Here is a 20,432-nt window from a genome sequence, read left to right on the forward strand (position 1 = left end):
CCTGCCCATCGCCCAGCAGGTCCCCTTGAGACAGGTCAGATCTTGTCAGTCACGGCAACAGCCCAGATCCACATGCCCACCCACAGCACCGCGTGACCGCTGCCCGCCTTTCCCTGCCCCTGGCCTGCTCTGGCCACACCAGCCTCCCGCTTCCTGAACATCCAGGGCGCCCCCTCGAGCAGCCACCACAGGCGCCTCGGCACCGATTTCTGTTCCTGGGCCCTCTGTGCCCGTGGGTCCCCTGGGTGAAGCTGGCTGCACCCCACGGACGGTGGCCAGAGGTGAGGGGCGCACGTGGGGCACAAGGACCGGAGGGGAGAGAGACCTCCGAGCCCAGGCGACCTCCTCGGGCGCTGCCTGTGGCCCAGGGGGGCCGTGAGCACCGCCAAGGCCAGCTGAAGGCCAGAGGAACGGCGCCCTCAGGCGCCTGCTTGTGGGAAGCAGAGAGCGCTGGGAAACTCCCCATGCAGCTCAGCAAGGCACCCTGGCCTGAGCTCCCCCCATGGCGCAGCAGGAAGTGGACTGGCAGGTGGGCTGGCAGGAAGCGCACAGCCCAGGGCGCAGGCGCAGGCGGGGGGCCGGGCCGGTCGCAGCCTCTGCACCAGGAAGGACCCTGTCTAGGTCCCGCCCACACCTGAACAGCAGCATCAGCGCCTGCAGGAACGTCCGGAAATTGTTGTGCCTGTTGATGCTGGAGTCGTCGTCCAGGGCGATGTTTCCAAACACCTGGAAGGGAGGGCAGCTGCAGGCCACAGGCGGCTCCTGGAGCTGGGCCGGCGGAGGCGGCTGCGCGTGGACCGGGGCCCTGGTGCAGGGGCTGCCGTGGCCAGAGCATGGCCAGAGCCCAGGGCCCGGGGCCGGGCACTGGGTGCGCACCTGCATGCCGATGATGGCATAGATGAAGAACAGCATGGCGATCAGGAGGCACACGTAGGGCAAGGCCTGTGGGCACACGGAGGCGGGTCAGCCGGGCAGTGCCACCCCGCACCCCACGGCCCCCGCTTCTGAGCACGGACGGAGGACGCCGGGCGGCTCACCTTGAAGGACTGCACGAAGGTCCAGAGCAGGATGCGGATGGTGTAGCCCTGGCGCAGCAGCTTGATGAGCCGCGCCGCGCGGAACAGGCGCAGGAAGCTGAGGTTGATGAAGTTGTTCTGCGGGGACAAGGCGGCTCCCTAACCCGCGGACTCTGGAATCCGCCTCCTGCTCGGAGCTGCTCCCCTCCCACCCCTCCCCGCGCCCGGGTCCGAGGAAAGGCGGGGAGAGGGAGAGGAACACGGAGTCACCACGGCACAGTGTGAGCAGCCCCCTCGGAAAGGAAAGCTTGTGATCGCATCAGTTCATGCAGCAGATCAGACCGACCACCGACAGAGGGACAGAGAGGAGCGGCCGGGTCACCTGCCCTGCTGGGGCCCCCTCCCCTCCCCACGGCAGCCGAGCCCCGCTGGGCCGCAGAGGGCAGGCACTCCTCCTGCAGACGGCCCCCCAGGTGTGGGCGCAGTGGTCTTGCCGCTCACACCACAGAGGCCTCCTCCCTGTCCACAAGCAGGTCTAACCCCGTCCTCCGGCTGCCACGGGTGGCCTGGGAGTGTGGCTTCTGTGGCCGGGCGCCTGAGCTATGGCCCATCCCTCTCAGGGGCACCGCTGGGCAGTGCTCAGATGGTGCTGCGGCCCAGGCGGCTCCCGCCACCGCGCTGTCTGAGGCGCGGGCAGGCTGGTGGTCCGAGCCCGTGGGGAGAAGGGAGGGGACTCAGATCGAGGGCAACAGCATGCAGGCCGGCCGCACCCCAGGCTGCCTGTCTGGGCTCGGGGCCATCAGTGGTGACGGGGTCACTGGCTTCCAGGGACAGTGGCCCCACCCCCTTGCCAGTGCTTCCTTGATCCTCTCCCCTCAGGGGCTGACCCCTGGTTCCCAGAGTGGGGGGACTCTGCCTCTGCTGGTGAGGGACCCAGGCTCACAGGCCCGGCTTGCATGAGGGACAGGCGGGGACAGGGCCCCTGGGTGGGAGGGCCACCCGCGGGCACGAGGAGGAGCCGGCTGTGGTCCAGACCAGCAGGGGTAGAGTGGACTCCAGGTGGGACCCTGGGGTGCAGGCTGCCTACAGCCCCCTCACTGGCTTGTGCTGGGGGACCCCAGTGGGCACAGTGGTCAGGGACCCCTCAGGGGCCTGAGGGCTCTGAGGGGGGCCAGTCTCCTCCGGAGGTGGCCATGGGACAAAGGGCTTTGTGCACAGGCCAGGGCGACTCAGCTCAGCACGGAAGGGGCGGAAAGGCCTGCCTCCTGGGGTCTCACTCGGAAGCCCCTGCTCAGTGGGGTTGGGAGCGGCCAGGGCGGCGACCTGCTCAGCAGCTGTAGCCGAGTTCCCGGAACACGGGGGAGACCCAGCTTCAGGAGGAGAGGGAGCGCACAGAGGCTGGGCTGGTCACCAAGCTGCTTTGGGTCGAGTCCCTTACCCAGGACTCCAGCTCCCACCCCGCCTCCCAGGCTTCTTTCTCGGGGCTCCGAGGGCACTCAGGGCGGGGGGTGGGGGGGTGGCAACAGACAGACAGCCCGAGAGCCATGAGGACAGACGGTGACAGCGGCCACAGACGCTCAAGCGCGTGGCGGGGACGGCACTGTGGCTGCACCCGCTTGAGCCGCCAGGCACCGCCACCCGGTTGCATGCAGGGCGGGGCAGCCCACGGCACCTCCCCACGGCCGTGCACGGTCACCTCTGGCCTCGGCCACCCCTTGGAGGTGGACACCCTCCCATCCTCCGAGTCCATGGCTTCCGTGGCACCGGGAGCAGCTACACCGACCTCAGAGCCAGGCCCCCACCCTCGATGGGGGAGACCGTCAGCTGGGGGTGCACTGTCGGGCCCCTATGAGCCCCGGCTCCTCCTCCGAGATGGAGACCTTCGGAGCCCTGCCCTGGGGGCTCGTGAGGCCGTAGCACAGCAATGCGCTTGTCACACCCCACCCAGGGGGCGGGCGGACCAGGCCCGGGCCAGCGTCCCTGCGTCAGCACATCAGCGCCTCTGGTCAGGTCACGGCGAGGCGAAGGCTGCCCGCCCGAGACCCGCACACCTGCTGGCCTCACCTCGCTTCCTCCTGTGGGGCTGATGACGGCGAACACTCTGCCTAGACCCATGCACACGGCTCGTGGGAGACGCTGCTGGGAGCCCGAGCAGCACCGGCCATTTTCTAAGACTCGGGGTCTCCACTCTGACCGGGGCCTCCGTCACGAACGCCCCCTCCGCTACAGGCAGCGCACCATCTGCTGCCTCACAACCAGCCAGTCAGCTCGGCTCGGCCTGCCCGCCCCTCTCCTCCCAGATGGTCCTGGAGACCTGGTGGAGCCCGTCAGCCACCCGGGTCCCCATAGCCTGCCGGCAACGGCACGCACCCTCAGGCCAGGGGCGCCCGGGTGACGAGCCAGAGCAGGCTGTCCTGGGGCGGTCCCCCCACCCGCGCCCCAGGCTGGCCGGGCGGGCTCTGCTTCAGGAAGGACCCCTGGGAGACTCCGTAGGGGCCGCTGGGCAGAGCAGCCTCCTGCACCTGCTGCTGATGTGCCACAGAAACCATGGACTCGACCAGGCTTAGCCCAAACCCACGGCCTGCAAACCTCCCCGCCTCAGAGAGTCTGGACACTCCCGCCCCTTGGAGCCCCTGCTGGCCCAGAGGCTGGCCCAGACCGTGCAGCAGCCAGAGGAGGGGCGCCGGGCTGTGACCACACCCGGGCAGGGCAGGGCGGGGCAGGGCTAGCAGCACAGCAAGCCAGGCGAGGGGCTGTAAGAACCGTGGAAGTCATGAAACCAACCCTTTCCTACATGTGATGTTTTCATGGATGAACATTTGCGTATTATTTACAAATTGGGGTGTTTGAGCGGCAGGCGAGACAGACAGACGCAGACATGGTTTCGCAGTGTGTTGGTTGGATGGCGTGAGTCAGCAGGCAGGTTAAGGTGAGTCAAGGACAAAACAGAAAACAAAGGAGAAAACGGTCATCAACACGAGCAGAACGCAGACTCGGGCGGCACTGGGGCTTAGCTTTGGGTAAACGGGCATTTTGCTTAAAATGCATCAAAACGCTGTTTGAACTTGGTAGGTGATGCAGACAGTGGCGTTCATTTGCATTCCTATTTGCAATGCAAATTCAAAATGACACACTTATTTTTTTGTCTCCAGGCAAAGAAATCAATGTCAGTTTCAGCCTGTGGTGCTTTCCCTCGGGGCCCTGGGCAGGGCGATGGCTCTGATTTGTTTTTAAGTTGGGGGTGGAACTGACACCAATATTTTTGCCGGAGGAAAAACAGTGCGTTCACCAAGATGAAGTGACCACAGATGGAAAGAAAGGCCACGGGGGCGGCGGGCCTCTGGGCAGCGCGGGAGGACGGAGCTCACGCCGGTGGGCAGGGAGCTCTCCATCCCCGTCAGCCTCCCCACACAGGTGATGGCCGCCCCTCGGGCTTGTTGGAAGCAGGGTCTGCACAGCCACAAGCGCCCACCCGAGCGTCCAGCTGCTCGGGGCAGGCGCTGGGCCCTCCAGGCTCTCACACCGTCTGCCACCTGTGCCTGGGAGGGAGGCCTCCTGTTTGTCTGTGACGCAGCAGGCACCCTGCCTGCCCCTCCTGGCAGCCGCTCGGCACCGCCCTCGTGAGGACGCAGGAGCCCCACGGAGCGCGGTCCCTTTACCGGGATAAGATTCCCGAGTCCAAGGACGGATCGGTGAGGCCACGGTGCCACCGGCGGGCAGAGCAGCCTTGATTTTTTGTTTGATTTGTCAAATGGCAGCTTTCATCTTTTTGCCTGGATTATTCAGACCATTCGATTGTAAAAGCCATAGAACAGACCACATGGAAAAGACTACGTATAAGTACACGCATGCGCACGCGACCCGAAGAAAAGTTAATGGCACCGCGGCACCGGTCTCCCCCGCAGGAACGGGGAGCGAGGGGCCCTCCGCGCACGGGCGGCCCTTCCTCCCGATACACACAACGTTTTCTCCAGGGAGGACGGTGCTTTTCCATTTGGCTTAACGAGCCGTCCCTGTCCCAAGGTCTAAAACAGTGGCTCTCGCCCTGACCGCTTTGGCTCAGCGGACAGAGCATCGGCCTGCGGACTCAAGGGTCCCAGGTTCGATTCCGGTCAAGGGCATGTACCTGGGTTGCGGGCACATCCCCAGTGGGGGGCGTGCAGGAGGCAGCTGATCGATGTTTCTCGCTCATCGATGTTTCTAACTCTATCCCTCTCCCTTCCTCTCTGTAAAAAATCAATAAAATATATTTTAAAAAATTAAAATAAAATAAAATAAAACAGTGGTTCTCAACTTTCCTAATGTTGCGGCCCTTTAATATAGTTCCTCATGTTGTGGTGACCCCCAACCATAAAATTATTTTCGTTGCTACTTCATAACTGTAATGTTGCTACTGTTATGAATCATCATGTAAATATCTGATATGCAGGATGTATTTAGGCGACCTCTGTGAAAGGGTCATTCGACCGCCAAAGGGGTCGCGACCCACAGGTTGAGAACCGCTGGTCTAGAAGATGTTCTCCTGCATTTTCTTCTCTGAGTTTTAAAGTTCTGCCTCTTGTCGGGCCGGCGTGGCTCATAGTTGAGCGTTGACCTATGAACCTGGAGGTCACGGTGCAATTCCTGGTCAAGGCACAGGCCCGGGTTGCAGGCTTGATCCCCAGTGTGGCGTGCAGGAGGCGGCCAATTGATGATTCTCTCTCACTCTCCCTTCCTCTCTGAAATCAATAAAAACATATTTGTAAGTTCTGCCTCTTACATTTAAGTCTTTTTGTCACCTTGAAATAGATTTTTGTGAATGGAATGAGCCAAGATCCGATGCTGGCTTCCCCACGTTGCCCGTGATCGCAGCGCGAGCTACGGGAGGCTGGCTCCTCCCCACCAGGCTGCAGCCCAGCCCTCGCACATCGAGGTCCCACCCACCGCGGTCCAACTGGAGCCAGTGCCGCCATGGCACAGCGGCAGGGCCGCTCCCCCTACCTCCCGGCACCTTCTCCTTCGGGTAAATTGTAAAAGCGGCTTGTCAAGTTCCCAAACAGAAGCAAGGTCGTCGCTATGGTAACTGGAACCGCGTGAGTCTGCAGGTCCGCTGGGGGCTGTGCCCACTCGCCAAGGAGCATAGCAGCCCCGCCTCCTGGTCTCCCTGGCCTTCAGCGAGGCTGGGATCTGCGTGAGAAAGGCACGCCTCGGCTTCCCGGAGGGACCACATGCTCAGGCCGGGGCGCCCGCCGGCAGCCTGCGCGGGAGGGACCCTCTCGCTGCAGACGGGCGGCCGCCAAGCACCACAGGACGGACGCTGCCAGGCCTCACGGGCCTCTCTGGCTTCGAGGCTGCTCCTCCCGAAGCTGCCGGCGCCGGGGCGTCGCGTGGAGCTTGTGGCAGTGCCTTTGTTGGGTCAGTAACTCCTGGGCTGCTAATGGCTGGGATCGTGCTCAAAACCTACACGCACTGGGCGCCTTCCCTGCAGCCCTGACGGGAGCTCGTGAAGTTCCACACGGACTCTGGGAGGCAGAACCCGCCCGAGGCCGCCGGCCTTCCTCCCCGGATGCTGGGCTCGGCGAGTGCCACTCAGAGCTCTGCGTCTCCGGCACGGCGGGCGTGGCTGCGGCGGCCCTTTCTCACACGCTCCTTCCCGTGACTTTACGGTATCTTTTATTTCCTCTCACGCTGCCCTTTGAAAAGCGGGTGTGGAGACTGTACGGGTCTCGCACAAACCGGGGGCGTCCGCTCACGCCCGTTCTCCGGGAGGCGGTGTCCAGAGCGAGATGACCTTTCCTTGAACTCCAGGTGGAGATGCAACATGTGAGACGACACAGTCTGGCCGTGTGAACGGTCTGGGCCGCGGCCTCGCTCCCCACCGTGGGCTGTGGGCTTGGAGGCAGCACAACCACTGAGCACGTCCTGGTGGGACCACCCTCAGCGGGAGAGGCTTCAGGACAGACCCAGGCCTCGGTGGGCTGGAGCGGGGGCGGGGGGGACACTGGGTGGGGCCCCCCACACCCACGGAGAAGTCCACACAGACACCTGGATTCCAGACCAAGGACACGTCCTGGCTGCTGGGCCTGGGCGGGGCTGTCTGACCGTGAGGCCTCGTGCCCGGGACACGAAAGCTCGTCCTCACGAGTGGCAGGTGCAGCCCCCACAACTCCCCCACAGCGGAGGCCACACCTAGGACCAGAGCTCAGCATGTCCACAGGGCTCCAGCCACTCCAGCCACTGACCACAGTGGCCAGGCCCTGTACCCGGTGCCACTCGTAGGGGGAAGTCGGGCCCTCACGGGCCAGGGCCACAGCAGCGGAAGGCGCAGGGCAAGGGGGTGATGGGCACCGCCCAGCTCAGGCCCATCGGCCGTGGGGGTATTGGCTCCCCCCAGCCCTCTCCTCCTACAGGTGGCCAGCCCCACCCTGGAAACGAGGTGAACACGTGAGGTGGGCAGAGCGGCACAGCCTCATGGTGAGACCCCCGCTGTCCCTCCAGCCTGGCCCCTGGGGCTGGGAGCCGCCTCTCCTGGGGTCGGAGACCTGCCCTGTCCTGGGCTCTAGACCTGGCACTTCCACTCCTCCCCCTCGCCCGCCCCCCCCCAGCTCTCCCTGTGGCTGGGTCGGGAACGCCTCCCGCGCAGGCACGTGTACAAGAGCCCACGTCATGTCAGCTCCTGGAGAGCCTGCCGTTTCACTGACGCTGAGCGCTGTGCTCAGAAACGCGCTTCCTGGCTCAGCCCTCAGCACAGGGCCGCCCAGCACGGCCAGCGCTGGGCACAGTCCACGACAGAGGACCGCTGTCCCGCTTTCCACAGAAAACACACCTGGGCTTTCAAGTCTGACTCGTCCTGGTTCTGAGTTGGGGGCCACGCGTCACACACATGTAAGGGCTCTCGTCCTCCTGCTGGTGTGACATGAGCCGCCGCCGCACGTTCTGGGCATGGTGTCTCACCCAAGAGCCAGCACCTGCTGGGGCGACCCCTGCGCCCAGCTCCGCCCGTGGAGAGCGCCCTGCGCCCCGAGGGAGCGCCTCAGCAGGAGCCTCGGGACGGGAGCACTTACCGCGATCTCCGTGACGAGGATGTCGGTGATGCTGCCCAGCACCGTGACGAAGTCGAAGACGTTCCAGGCGTCTCGGAAGTAGTTCTAGGGAGAGAAGGGCGGTCAGTGCCATGGTGGGGCTTTGCCGGGGGCGCCAGGAGGGCCTAGTCAGGACGGGCCAGGAGCTGATGGGCCACCCCAGGGGGGACAGTGGAGGCCTGGCCCGCAGACATCAGGCTGGGCAGGGGCAGAGCTGAGAGCCACGTGCCCTGAGGGGAACCTGCCCCGGAGCTGGCCGGGGCACAGACGGGTGATGGGCCCCCCGCAGGTCGTCTGCGCTCTGGGGCTCGGGGAGTTCCAGCTCCAAACAAGGAGCCCCCAAGGCCCCTCTAGGACGACAGGGCCCAGGAGCGGCGCCTACCAGCACCCCGAAGGCGACGATCTTGAGCACACACTCCATGGAGAACATGGACGTGAACACGATGTTCAGGCACTTGAGCATCAGCTCGTACTCGTAGGGCGCGTCGTAGAACTGCCGGGAGGAGAGTGTTGGCCACGGGCGCAGCTGCCCCGACGCCCATGACAGACGGGGACACTCTAGCTCCCATCAGTGCGCGGGGCGGACAGCAGCTGCCCAGCCCACGGCCACTCCTCCCCACTGCCCGCGTCCTCCCAGACCTTCTCCCGTCTCAGCCTGCAGCCAGTGATAGGCCCGAAGGGCGCCTGTGCTGACCAGGCAGTGCCTGCAGCTCCTGCAGCTCCCGCACCCGTGTGGGGCGGCAGGCCGGCCTGCGGACGCACCTTCATCATCAGCACCACGGTGTTGAGGGCGATCATGGCCATGATGAAGTACTCGAAGGGCGGTGAGACCACGAACGTCCACGTCTTGTACTGGAAGGACTGCTTGTTCTGAGGCATGTATCGCGTCAGGGGCTTGGCGCTGATGGCGAAGTCAATGCAAGCTCTCTGCTCAGGACAAAGCCATGCCCGCAGCTCAGCGGGGACCCACGTGGCACCTCCTCTCGCAGGCAGCCCCGTGCGAGAAGGCAGCCGAGCCGACCTCCCAGCCTCCCTGCCCTGAGCCCCAGGAGCCAGAGGGCTCGCCCACCACCGCGCGGAGGTGCAGGAGGCCCGCCCACCTCGTTCTTCTCCAGGCTGCACGCGGACATCGCCCTGTCCCCCTGCTCCTGGAAGGTAATGATGATCAAGGCCACGAAGATGTTGACGAAGAAGAAGGGGAAGACCACGAAGTAGACCACGTAGAAGATGGACAGCTCCATGCGGTACCCGGGGCTCGGGCCCTGCTCCTCGTAGGTGGCGTCCACCGAGTGCTTCAGCACCCTGGCCAGCGACAGCGACATCAGGGCCGGCGGCCAGGCAGGCGCTTCCTCCCAGGCCAGGCTCCCTCAGGAAGCCCAGATGGCGCTGCCACCCTGTGGGCCAAGCCCCTGCCCACGGTGCCATCTCGCTGGAGGTGGGCGACCTTCCCAGCAGGGGTGTGTGCAGGGCTGTGGGAGGGCCTCCCAGGGAAGGCTCTACGTGCCTGAGGTCCTGTCCCAGGGAGGTGAGAGGCTCGGCAGTTCTGCCTGATGTTCCACCACGCTCACCACTCACACCCGCTCACACCCAGCCCACCTGCCCTCGCCCAGCTCACACCTGCCCTCTCCCAGCCCACACCTGCTCACACCTGCTCACACCCAGCCCACACCCCCTCATACCCAGCCCCCCCCTGCCCTCTCCCAGCCCACACCTGCTCACACCCAGCCCACCCACTGCCAGCCCCCCCTGCTTCAGGAGCCCAGGGCTCAGCAAGGTGTATGTTCTGAGGGTTCCTGCTGGTCCCAGAGGAAGCGCCTGCTACTCATGTGCTCGGGACACGAAGGCCCCTCTGGCAGCCCGAGGGCAGCACAGGGAGACACGGAGAGCCCCGCCTGTGGCACCAGCCACTGAAGGGCTCTCAGGACATCACTCGCCCTATCAGCTCCTCTGGGAGAGTGGGCGCCCTCGCTAGCAGGAGCAGGAAGGAGCCTGTGGGCACCTGCTGAGCGGCTGAGACCCACACGGAGGAACCAGAGGCCCTGCCCTCGCTCTGCCTGGTTGCCACATGGCACTCACATGGGCCAGCCTTCCCCCGTGGACACGGTGAACAGCGTGAGCAGGGCCCAGAGCACGTTGTCGTAGTGGAAGTCGTACTTCTTCCACTGCCGTGGCTGGGCCTCCACCTCCTCCCGCTCGTAGTCCAGGTACTGGCCCCTGGGGACGACACAGGTGAGGGTGGCTCTGGATGCTGTCGCTGCGTGGAGCCAGAGCCGGCTCTGCGACGCGTGTCCACACTGAGGTCTGACGCGGGCCGGGCACACGCCACACTGAGGCCTGACGCGGGCCGGGCACACGCCACACTGAGGCCTGACGCGGGCCGGGCACACGCCACACGCCACACTGAGGCCTGATGCAGGCACTCGCCACACAGGCCTGACGCGGGGCCGGGCACACGCCACACTGAGGCCTGATGCGGGCCGGGCACACGCCACACGCCACACTGAGGCCTGACGCGGGCCGGGCACACGCCACACAGGCCTGACGTGGGCCGGGCACACGCCACACTGAGGCCTGACGCAGGCACTCGCCACACAGGCCTGACGCGGGGCCGGGCACACGCCACACTGAGGCCTGACGCGGGCACTTGCCAGAGGCCTGACGCGGGCCGGGCACACGCCACACTGAGGCCTGACGCGGGCACACGCCACACAGGCCTGACGTGGGCCGGGCACACGCCACACTGAGGCCTGACGCGGGGCCGGGCACATGCCACACGCCACACTGAGGCCTGATGCGGGCCGGGCACACGCCACACTGAGGCCTGACGCGGGGCCGGGCACATGCCACACGCCACCCTGAGGCCTGACGCGGGCCGGGCACACGCCACCCTGAGGCCTGACGCGGGGCCGGGCACATGCCACACGCCACCCTGAGGCCTGATGCGGGCCGGGCACACGCCACCCTGAGGCCTGACGCGGGGCTGGGCACATGCCACACGCCACCCTGAGGCCTGACGCGGGCCGGGCACACGCCACGCTCAGACCAACTCAAAGTGGACAGAGGCCTGACCGGGCCCCGTCTGAAACGCTCCGGGAGAAACACGGGCCACTTAGGCAGACGGACCTGGAGACACGACACCAACATAGCGAGCAGCGACAACGAAAACCCAGACACAGGACTTCACCAAAACTTCAAGCTTTTGTGCCTCAAAAGATGATCAGCTCACAGGATGGGACAAACCTTTGAAAACTGTCGCTCTGAGGAGGGAGCTGTGTCTAGAACATGTCAAGAACCACTACGATCGTTTCCGTACTTTGTTAACTTTACTTTCCCTGTGGCTTTTAGAGAGGGAGGAGCGGGGAGAGGAGCAGGGAGCAGTCGCCTCCTGTGTGCGTCCGACGGTGCACGGGAAAGCGCTCCGGCGGTGCCGCAGCGTCACGGCCACGGTCACGGCCACCGTCACAACCACAAGAACCTCAGGTGCACATGGGCGCAGGGTCTGAGGAGACATTGCCGCAGGGAGACAGAGGCCACGAGCACGTGGGGAGGTGCCCCCATCACCATCATGCACCCCCAGGGGGACGCGAGTCAGGCCAGACACCGCCCGCGGCCACCGGCCGGCGAGGAATGAGCTGCTTCCTTTGGAAAGGAAAACAGCGCGTTGCTGGGACCTGGAGACCCCAGGGCTCCCTCCCTGGCAGGGACGTGGGCTCTCGGCCGCGGTGGGAAACCGCCTGGCACTGCCCGGCCTGTTCCAGAGCCGCCGCGTGGCCCGCTGCCACTCCCCTCGCGGTGCCCGCTCAGGGGACGTGGGAACATCTGTCCACAATCGCCTCGCACATGTCCCCGCAGATCACAGTGACCGGAGGGGGACAGCCCGGCGGCCACCCCGGCGAGTGAAGAGGTCAATGGGGCCCAGCCAGCAGGGGCGGCCTCGGGAACACAGGAGTCCGCCCACTGCGAGCCTTCACAGCCACACAGTGTCCAGAGCAGACACCTACAGACACAGAACACAGGCCAGGGCGGCTGGGGCCATGGGGGAGGCAGGTGGCACCCCCGCGGCCAGGGCCCTGCGGGTTTTAGCTGAGGAGACGCTCTCACGCGGCCGGGTGAGGGTGGCCCCGTTGCGCACACTGACCCGAGGGCTCGTGCACGCTGGTGAGCGCTCGGCACGAGTGCACCCGACAGCCATCTGTGGCACCGACGCCCTCGCGGCAGGGAGCGCTGCCTTCTCGAGTGAACGGTGCTGCTCGGACGGGAAAACCCCTCCTCGCTCCTCTCCCGGCAACAGCGTCAGCCCAGACAGACCGCGGCCACGGGAGAGGCAGACACAGCTTCCAGAGGGGAGCCCAGGCCGCCCTGACCCAGCCACTGAGCACTGAACGCCAGGAACGCACACCAGACGGCACGGCCAGTGTGGCACACGCCGCCCGCACGCTCCTTGACACGCCGAGAGCCAGAGTGGGCAGGGGAGTCCCGCCCAGGGGTTAAAGAACTCCTACAAGTCAACCAGAAAAGGACAGACAACCCTACAGGGAAACGGGCACAGGCTGGCTCAGGTGCGTCCCCAGGGGGTTCATGCCAATGAACCCACAGAGAAGCACACGCGCCCGCGCCAGGAGGCCCCAGCGAGCGGGCCGCCAGCTGGTGGGCGGGCTCCGGGCCGCGTCCCTGGGGGAATGCGAGTTTATACAGCACTTGTGCAAGCGAGCACCCCACACCCACAAGTGGGTGCACACTCCCTGCGTCCGTGGCTGGGCCACACAATGGAGCCCACCACATGGCCCTCGCCACAGCGGGTGAGGAAGGGGGAGTCACACAGACAAGCGGGACGTGCTGTGGTGAGGAGGGAGCTGGCGCGGCCCTGCTCGGGGCCACACAGCAGTGACCCCCCTTCCCCCACTTCTGCGGGCGCCGCCCCACGTGACCGGCTGTGGGCCTGCCCAGGACGGTGGCAGTGGCTACAGCCTCGGGCAGCCCCGCTGACCTGGGGCCGGGCCTGGTGTTGGGGGTTTGCAGAACCTCCAGCCATCACCGTGCTGGGAGCTCCCTGCATGTCTGGGGAGGAAGAGCTGGCGCCCCATGTGCTGGTCCCAACCCTGGAGCCCATGTGGCCCTGGGACAGGTGCACGCCCCACCCACGGTGCATCCCCATGGCCCCCCCTGCGCTGGCCCTGCCCCCCTCGGTCACCTGCAGTCCCGCTCCAGCTCCTTGGACTCGTCAGTGCAGTAGAAGAACTTGCCCTTGAACAGCTGCACGGCGATGACGGCGAAGATGAACATGAAGAGCATGTAGACGATGAGGATGTTGAGCACGTTCTTCAGTGAGTTCACCACGCAGTCGAACACGGCCTTGGGGGGGGGGGGTGCAGGCTCAGCACCGGCCCGGCAGGCGGGGCCCCCTCCGGGAGGGAGGGGTCATCTCCGACGTGTCAAGTGGGCGGGTGGGGCCAGGAGAGGTGTCACGAGGCAGGTGCCTCAGAGCAGGGCCGCCCAGAGCCCGGAGCCCACATCAGGGCTGGGTCGGGGGAAGGGAGGGACCCGGGCCTCCTGGTGTCGGCGGGACACGAGGCAGAGAAGCAGCCGCGCAGTGGCAGCTGGGCACGTGGGCATGCTCTGTGGCCCAGGGACTGTCCTGTTCCCACACCCGGAAGCTCAGTGCTCCCTGCCCGCTGGCCTGGCCCCAGCCCTGCCTCTCGGAGCCGGGCTGACGTCCTGCCCTGCCCTAGTGTGCAGTGGCTGGTGCACAGCGTCTCCCGAGACACCGCCTGGCGCGGGGCTCCGACCCAGCAGCCGCGCCCACCTGCAGTGTCCCCGGGCACCTCCCGACACAGCCCCTCCGGCTGCCTCCATCACCTCCCAGCCCGCCCTGCCCCCAGAACCCCTGCTGCCTGTGTCCCCAAGGCTCGCACCCCGAGGCTGCTCACACCACCTTACGCACAGCGCACCCTCCTTCACCCAGCACCTCAGCCACACCACTTGGGGCCCTGTCCACCCCAACACCCTCCGCCTCCTGCCTCCCCTGCCTGCTCCGCAGGAAGGACGGAGCCCACGGCACAGCTGGGAATGGCTCTCAGGGTGTCAGGGTGGAGAGGCCCCCTCCCCCGACAGGGCGTGGGCTGAGCAAACCTCACATGGGGCTCCCTCAGCTCTGTTCACCCCCACCTCACACAGAAGCTGCCGCAGGACGTGGCCAGTGTGCACACACATGCATGCACGTGCATGTACCTTGTGCACACATGTATATACACACAGCCCACATGCGTGCTCATGCGTGTGCAGGCCCGCACGCTCCTCATGCCACCCGGCTCTCACCTTGAGCTTCGGCAGCCGCTTGATGGTCTTGAGGGGCCGCAGGACGCGCAGGACCCGCAGGGACTTGATGGTGTTGATGTCCTTCCCTTTGGAGCCTCTGGAAGGAGAACCACACATGCAGACGCAGGCGGCACCCGGCGCCATCCCCACGCAGCCCCCTGGGCCCGGGCCTCTCCCTGCGTCTGCCTCGGGCCCCAGGGCAGAGGCGTGGGAGCTCGGAGGCCGCGCCTGGTGGGCACCACGGAGGCCTCCCCTCGAGTGGACAAGGGTCGGATCAGCAGCACCTGGGGGCCAGGGAGCACCTGCTCTCCCAGCATGTCCATGACCCGCCCGCCCGGCCCACACCAGCTGCCCTTGGCCCCTGTGAGGCCGCCCTGGGAGCGAGGGGAGAGGGCAGCGCTGGGGCCAGCGGGCATAGTGCCACCCCAGCTCCCGAGGCTGCTTCCTCTCCCAGAGGAGGTCCCAGCACAGCCTGGATCTCCCTGCCTGTCCTCTGTCCCCGTCGAACACGCCTCCACATGGCAAGTGGCGGACGACTGACAGAAAGGGAGAGGAGGAGCCTGGAGGGAGTGAGGGAAGGAGACAGAAAAAGAGAGAAGCCGAGGAGAGGAAGAAAGGGAGGCCTGGCCAGCATCGACGGGTTCAAGTCCCGCTCAGGGCACAGGCCCGGGTTGCGTGCTCCATGCCCAGTGCGGGGCGTGTAGGAGGCAGCCGGTCCATGATTCTCCCTCATCATTGATGTTTCTCTCCCTCTCCCGTCCTCTCTGGAATCAATACAAACACATTTTTAAAAGAGGGGGGGGAAGGGAAGGAGGGAAAGGCGGGGAGAGGGGAGGCGGAAGAGCCACGGGGACAGAGTGAAGACAGCGACACAGATGGTGGAGAGAGTAGCCGGGATGGGGAGGAGGCGGGTGTGGAGCAGGCCCAGAGCCCAGCACCCGTGAGACTAGGCCAGGCCCCTCGGAGGGAACCTGGGGCTCCCTCGGGCCGGCAGGGCCCAGGAGCTGTCACTCTTTGGGGCCACCCTCCTGCCACCCTGAAGCCGGGCAGGGGCCTTGGGAGGCCATGCTCAGGGCCAAGGCCACACCCACTGGGGCCACGTGGGGCAGTGGCTGAGGCTCAGGGGCCACTTCTCCCCACGTTCAGGGGACCTGCCTGTCAGGGAAGCGGGGCCCCCAGTCTCCTGAGGCTCCAGCCAAGCTAGAGCCTCCCGGTCCCTCCCCTGGGACCCTGCTGGGGCCTGCGTTCTAGAAGCAGATCAACACCCCTGAAGCCAGGCTGTCCCGGCTCCACATGCTGCCAGCTACTCCCTGACCCTCCCCAAACCAGCCTCGCAGCTCCCGCTGAGCCAGCCTGGGAGGGGCCTGCAGGCACCTGAGGGGGCAGGCGAGAGCCCTGCCCTTGTTTCCTAGGAAACAGATGCTCTCGGTCCGGGCTCTGAGGCAGAGGCTGCCTTCTCTCTGCCAGCCCTGTCCTGCTCTCCCTCTGGGGCACCTGGCTGGGTCTCCCTGCCCCTCCCTCTCGCTCCAAGTTCCCCGTCGAACACGCCTCCACATGGCAAGTGGTGGCCGAGCTGTGTCCTCCTCCACAGAGGTAAGGCCCCAGGAGGGAGGGAGTGCCAGGCGTCGGGGGCGGACAGAGAGGAGGCCGAGCCTCCGAGAACAGACAGGGGGCAGCAGGGCCCCCACCTGGTCACAGCAGCCCGTGGAGCTGCCCTCGGGCTCTCGCTCTGGCCGCCTACACTCACTTGGGACACCTGCTACTGACCCCACGGAGGACCGTCCCCACCCAGCCCCCAGGCTCCGCCAGGCCAGGGGGGCACCGCCTGGGAGGCGGCTCCGGCAGCATGCAGCCCGGAGGTGGAGCTGATGAGAGGTGAGCGTATGACGCGGCCCGAGGGCAGCTGAGATGTGGGCGGTGTGAGGGGACAGGGGAGGCATTACCCCATGAAGCTCCTACAACAGGGAGTCCAGCAACAAGGAGACAAAGAGAAGAGAGTCAGTGAGGAGGCCTGGCTGGGCGAGAGGAGGACCCGCCCTCCGCGCCTGCGGGTCGTCCTGTCTCCGCATCTCCTGCCACCACTCGCCCTGGGACCCCCGGCTCCGCCCAGCCCCACACCTGCCCCAGCCCCAGGCCGAACCACACAGGGCAACCAGAGAAAATGGCCTGGACCCCAGGACGGCGCCCACCAGCACTCCAGCTCCGCCCATGGGAGCCACCGAGGGCAGGGGGGCTGCCTAAAGGCCGAGAGCAGACCAGCCCGAGGCTGCCCCCAACTTTAGAACCAGGGCTGGTGGGGGACGCACCGGCTAGAGGTCCTCCCACCCAGCCCAGGCCAAGCAGAAGGACGGAGCTACAGGCAGCCTGGAGGCCAGCGGTCCCCTACACCCCACCGCGCATCTGGGGGCTGCAGACATGGGTACTTACGAGAAGGCAAACGCCACCAGGGCCCCACTGACCACAATGAAGTCCAGAATGTTCCACAGGTCCCGGAAGTAGGCCCCCGGGTGCAGCAGCAGTCCCAGGTCAATCATCTTCAGGGAGAAGTGCAGTTTAGGGCTGTCACTTCAGGGAAAGGGCAGGCAGACCCAGAGCCGCGGGGTGGGGGAGGGGGCCCAGGTCATGTCCTCCTGCCCGACATCCGGAAAGCGGGGACCCTAGTCAGGCGTGCGGGGCGCTCTCCCCACTGACTGACGCTGTGGTGAGTCTGTAGTGAGCAACCCCCCCGAGTCCCCATGTGTGTGTGGGGGGCAAGTGAGAGCCCCAAGGGAGGCTGGGTCACTCACCTTTATCACCATCTCGAAGGTGAAGACGCCCGTGAAGATGTAGTCCATGTACTTCAGGACCTGCAACCCGGGGATTGCTCTCAGGAGGCCAGCCCGTCGCTGGGCATTCGGGCTCCAGGTCCCCCCGACCTCGGGGCGGACAACCCGTCAGCCAGGGCCCATCTGCCCTCTTCCTGCTGCTCCTGGCAGGCGCGGAGCTGGGCCCTGGCCGCCCCTGTACCCCCACAGTGCTCACGTTGTTCCGGGGCGAGTCTGCGCGCACGGGGTCCTCGGCGGCCAGGGCGATGCTGCTCAGCGCGATGACCACGAGGATGACCATCTCGAAGTACCGCATGGTCACGATGTAGTGGCAGAGGCGGCGGAGCCTGGGGGCAAAGTGGGGCTCAGCCGGGGCCCCTTCCTGCCGCCTGCTTGGTCCCTCTGGCAGGAAGCTGGGCTCTGGCTGGTGGGCGGGTGCGTAGGCCCAGATTCTCCTGGGAAGGGGCGGCTGCAGAGTGCAGCGGGCTGAGCGCTGCTGTTCCGATGGGGGGGGAGGGGTCACTGAACACGGGGCACAGGCTGAGCAGGACGACGGGAGACTCGGAAGCTGATGACGCCGGAGAGTCCCCAGAGGTGGGGAGACCCCTCCGTGGGAACAGTGAGGCGGACCCAGTGACCAGGAGGAGGGCCCGGCTGTCGTGTCACCTGCCGGGCACACCTAGCACCTAGCGGTCAGTGCATGTGGTCACGGGCCGTGGGCGAGCGGCATGGCGCAGGCGGGTGGGAGGGACTCACAGGTTGGTGGGGCTGAGACAGAACATGGAGCTGTAGGGGACGATGGGCCGTGGGCCGCTCCGCATCACGCCATCGGCCTCCGCCTCCTTCCCCTCCGCCTGGCTCTCCAGGTCCACGTTGCCACCTGCAAGGAAGGGGCCGCCAGGTGAGGGGGGTGGCGCACAGGTCTCACCGGGCGACAGGTGCTGTCTGGGCTCCCTCACGGGAAAGGCGTGTGGCTGGGAGTCCCGCTCCCTCAGCCCCGGTGCCTCGGCGGGGCCTCGGGGTCCTGGACCACAGACCCCTCCGGAGCCTGCTGGGCGCACCGCCTGGGGTTCGTTCCCAGGCCCCTCCCAGACCATCCTGACTCGGCACCGCCCCCTCGGTCGGTTCCCGCACATCAGGCTTCTCAGAGTCCAGGGCCACGCAGATCCCGCCGCCCCGCACAGCGCTGCCCCACAGCATGAGTGCCGACCCTGACGTCCAGCCCATTCCCGGGGTCACACTGCCCGGCTCGGCGATGCCCACGGCTGGACGCAGGTTACCCACCAGGAAAAGGGAGCTGACAGAACTAACAAGTCAGGGAGCAGGAAACCGAAAGCAAGCAGCGCGGGGAGTTCGCACTGGGGAGCCCAGACCCAGGGCCTCACCCCACCCTCCCCGACCCGGGTGAGGCCCCTCGTGCGCCCCGTGCAGAAGGGTGGACTCTGCTCTCAGAAGGGCCAGGGCCGCCCTCGCAGGCCTGTGGGAGCTGTGGGCCCGTGTCCGGGGCTCCGTCAGCCCAGCCCCTGAGTAAGGTGCTCAACCGTATGGGAACTGAGTGAAACTCCCCCACACAGAGCAGCACGGCCCCGGAGCGGCGGCAGAACCAGATTCACACCCAGCGGTTCTGAGACCTGAGGTGAGGAATATGAAATAACTGAATATAAATATGGGAAGAAATTGTAAAAATCTGTCTTAAAAAAACAAGCAACAAAATGCCATACAACTGAGCCGGCGTGCCAATGGCCTGGGGCCCCGACGCTGAGAACGGCCCGGCCTCCCCTGTAAACCGCTACCAAGCGGAGCGAACACACCGTAAGGCTTCCAGGCGCTGGACCCGGCAACATGTCAACACGACAGAACTGCAAGCGCCACCCCTGGGGGGAGCGGGGCGGCCAAGGGGCCCAGTCCCGCACAGAGCAGCCCCTCCCAGAGCAGAGGAGGAGGAGGGGGAGGAGGGGGAGGAGACAGTGTGGGGACAGGGCTCTGCTCACCGTGGGGGAAAGTGGGGTGGGGGGGTGGGGGAGAGAGGGGAAGGGTGGAGGGAGGAGGGGGAGGAAGGGAGGTCTTCTGCGGCCGGCAGGAGCCCACAGAGGTGCGGGCGCTGCTGTTAGGTGAGGCTTGTTCTTGGCATTGTTGTGTCTGTTAGGTTCTGGCTATGAAGTGGCAGAGATCTTGAATCCCCGGCTCTTAGCCGCTCCTCCCACAGGCGGCTCCTCCTCAGTGATGCAGGGAGCAGTCCTGGCGGGAGGGCGACTTGGGGAAGAGACAGCAGCTCTGGAGGGAGACCTGAGCGCATGAAAGGGAAGCGGAAACGGTCTAGAAAGTGAAGAGAGACTGGGAGCGGGGCGCAGGCAGGGCAGCAGGGGGGGAGTGGGGAGCCACACACACCCCCACAGCCGCCACCCAGGGCGGGATGGGAGGGCGGCCACTAACAACCGGACAGAATTCATCGTCTCTAAGTGGTAGGAGAGGAACAATGTGGTGACCAAGCAAATGAACAAGCCGTTATGCAACCTCAGAACTGAGGGAGAGGAGGAAAAAGGGGACACTGTCAAATCCAAGAAAGTAACCCTCACCGGGCGCGCGCGGGCGGGCGTGGCCATGACCTGCCCGTGACCTGCCCGTGACAGGGTCTAACGGCCGTTCCTAGGACTTCACCAGAGACAAGCCCGGCACACAGGCCATGGAAGGGCTGCACGTCCAACGGGGACACGTGCCCCTCGGCCACACTCACTAGAGAGACGCGCGGGGATGTTCCCGGCAGAAGCCCCAGCACGGAGGCTGAGCGGCTCCACACGTGACAGCAGGCCCGGTTCTGGAGACACAGCTCCACACACAAGCAAAGAAGCTCAAAATGCAGGAGGCAAACGCGTGAATTTTAATAAGTTTTTAAGGAGAAAGTAAAAGAAAAAGCCCCATAAAAGATCAGAAATGCCGTGACTACGGTAGAACACACAGCACTTTGTCGCCTGTTCCAGGCTTTCTGTCTGATCGGCGTGTTTCAGACTGTTCACAGCTGCGATCAGCCAGGAAACGTGCGGCAAAGGCAGAGCCGACGGCACACGGAGGTTTCAAATCACCTCGCTCACTTAGCCAGTCAGGCAGGCAAAACCCTAGTGAGTGCAGGATGTTTAGCAGAGCAACTAGGAAACGGTTCAGACAAATATAAAAAGCCACGCCCCCGAGATGCAGGAAAACACATGCCCTAAAGCGCAGGGACATTCACCAACGCCGCC

The 20,432-nt window shown here is 65.7% G+C and overlaps 1 protein-coding gene across 1 annotated transcript in view; it reads right to left on the reverse strand.

The window, feature by feature from the left end:
- Positions 1 to 20,432, reverse strand: part of CACNA1B (calcium voltage-gated channel subunit alpha1 B) — a 121,929-nt gene that overhangs the window by 24,019 nt on the left and 77,478 nt on the right. The window contains exons 21-34 of the mRNA XM_036306979.1: positions 17,953 to 18,076; positions 17,414 to 17,543; positions 17,179 to 17,238; positions 16,820 to 16,926; positions 14,393 to 14,489; positions 13,269 to 13,429; positions 10,154 to 10,291; positions 9,178 to 9,379; positions 8,840 to 9,004; positions 8,460 to 8,570; positions 8,060 to 8,143; positions 1,038 to 1,154; positions 877 to 942; positions 635 to 726 (exon numbers count right to left, since the gene is read on the reverse strand). Coding sequence (XP_036162872.1) covers positions 635 to 726; positions 877 to 942; positions 1,038 to 1,154; positions 8,060 to 8,143; positions 8,460 to 8,570; positions 8,840 to 9,004; positions 9,178 to 9,379; positions 10,154 to 10,291; positions 13,269 to 13,429; positions 14,393 to 14,489; positions 16,820 to 16,926; positions 17,179 to 17,238; positions 17,414 to 17,543; positions 17,953 to 18,076 — 1,654 coding nt within the window. The remainder of the gene's footprint in view (positions 1 to 634; positions 727 to 876; positions 943 to 1,037; positions 1,155 to 8,059; positions 8,144 to 8,459; positions 8,571 to 8,839; positions 9,005 to 9,177; positions 9,380 to 10,153; positions 10,292 to 13,268; positions 13,430 to 14,392; positions 14,490 to 16,819; positions 16,927 to 17,178; positions 17,239 to 17,413; positions 17,544 to 17,952; positions 18,077 to 20,432) is intronic.

The sequence above is a fragment of the Myotis myotis genome, unplaced genomic scaffold (genome assembly GCF_014108235.1).
Source record: "Myotis myotis isolate mMyoMyo1 unplaced genomic scaffold, mMyoMyo1.p scaffold_m19_p_44, whole genome shotgun sequence".
Classification (NCBI taxonomy): domain Eukaryota; kingdom Metazoa; phylum Chordata; class Mammalia; order Chiroptera; family Vespertilionidae; genus Myotis; species Myotis myotis.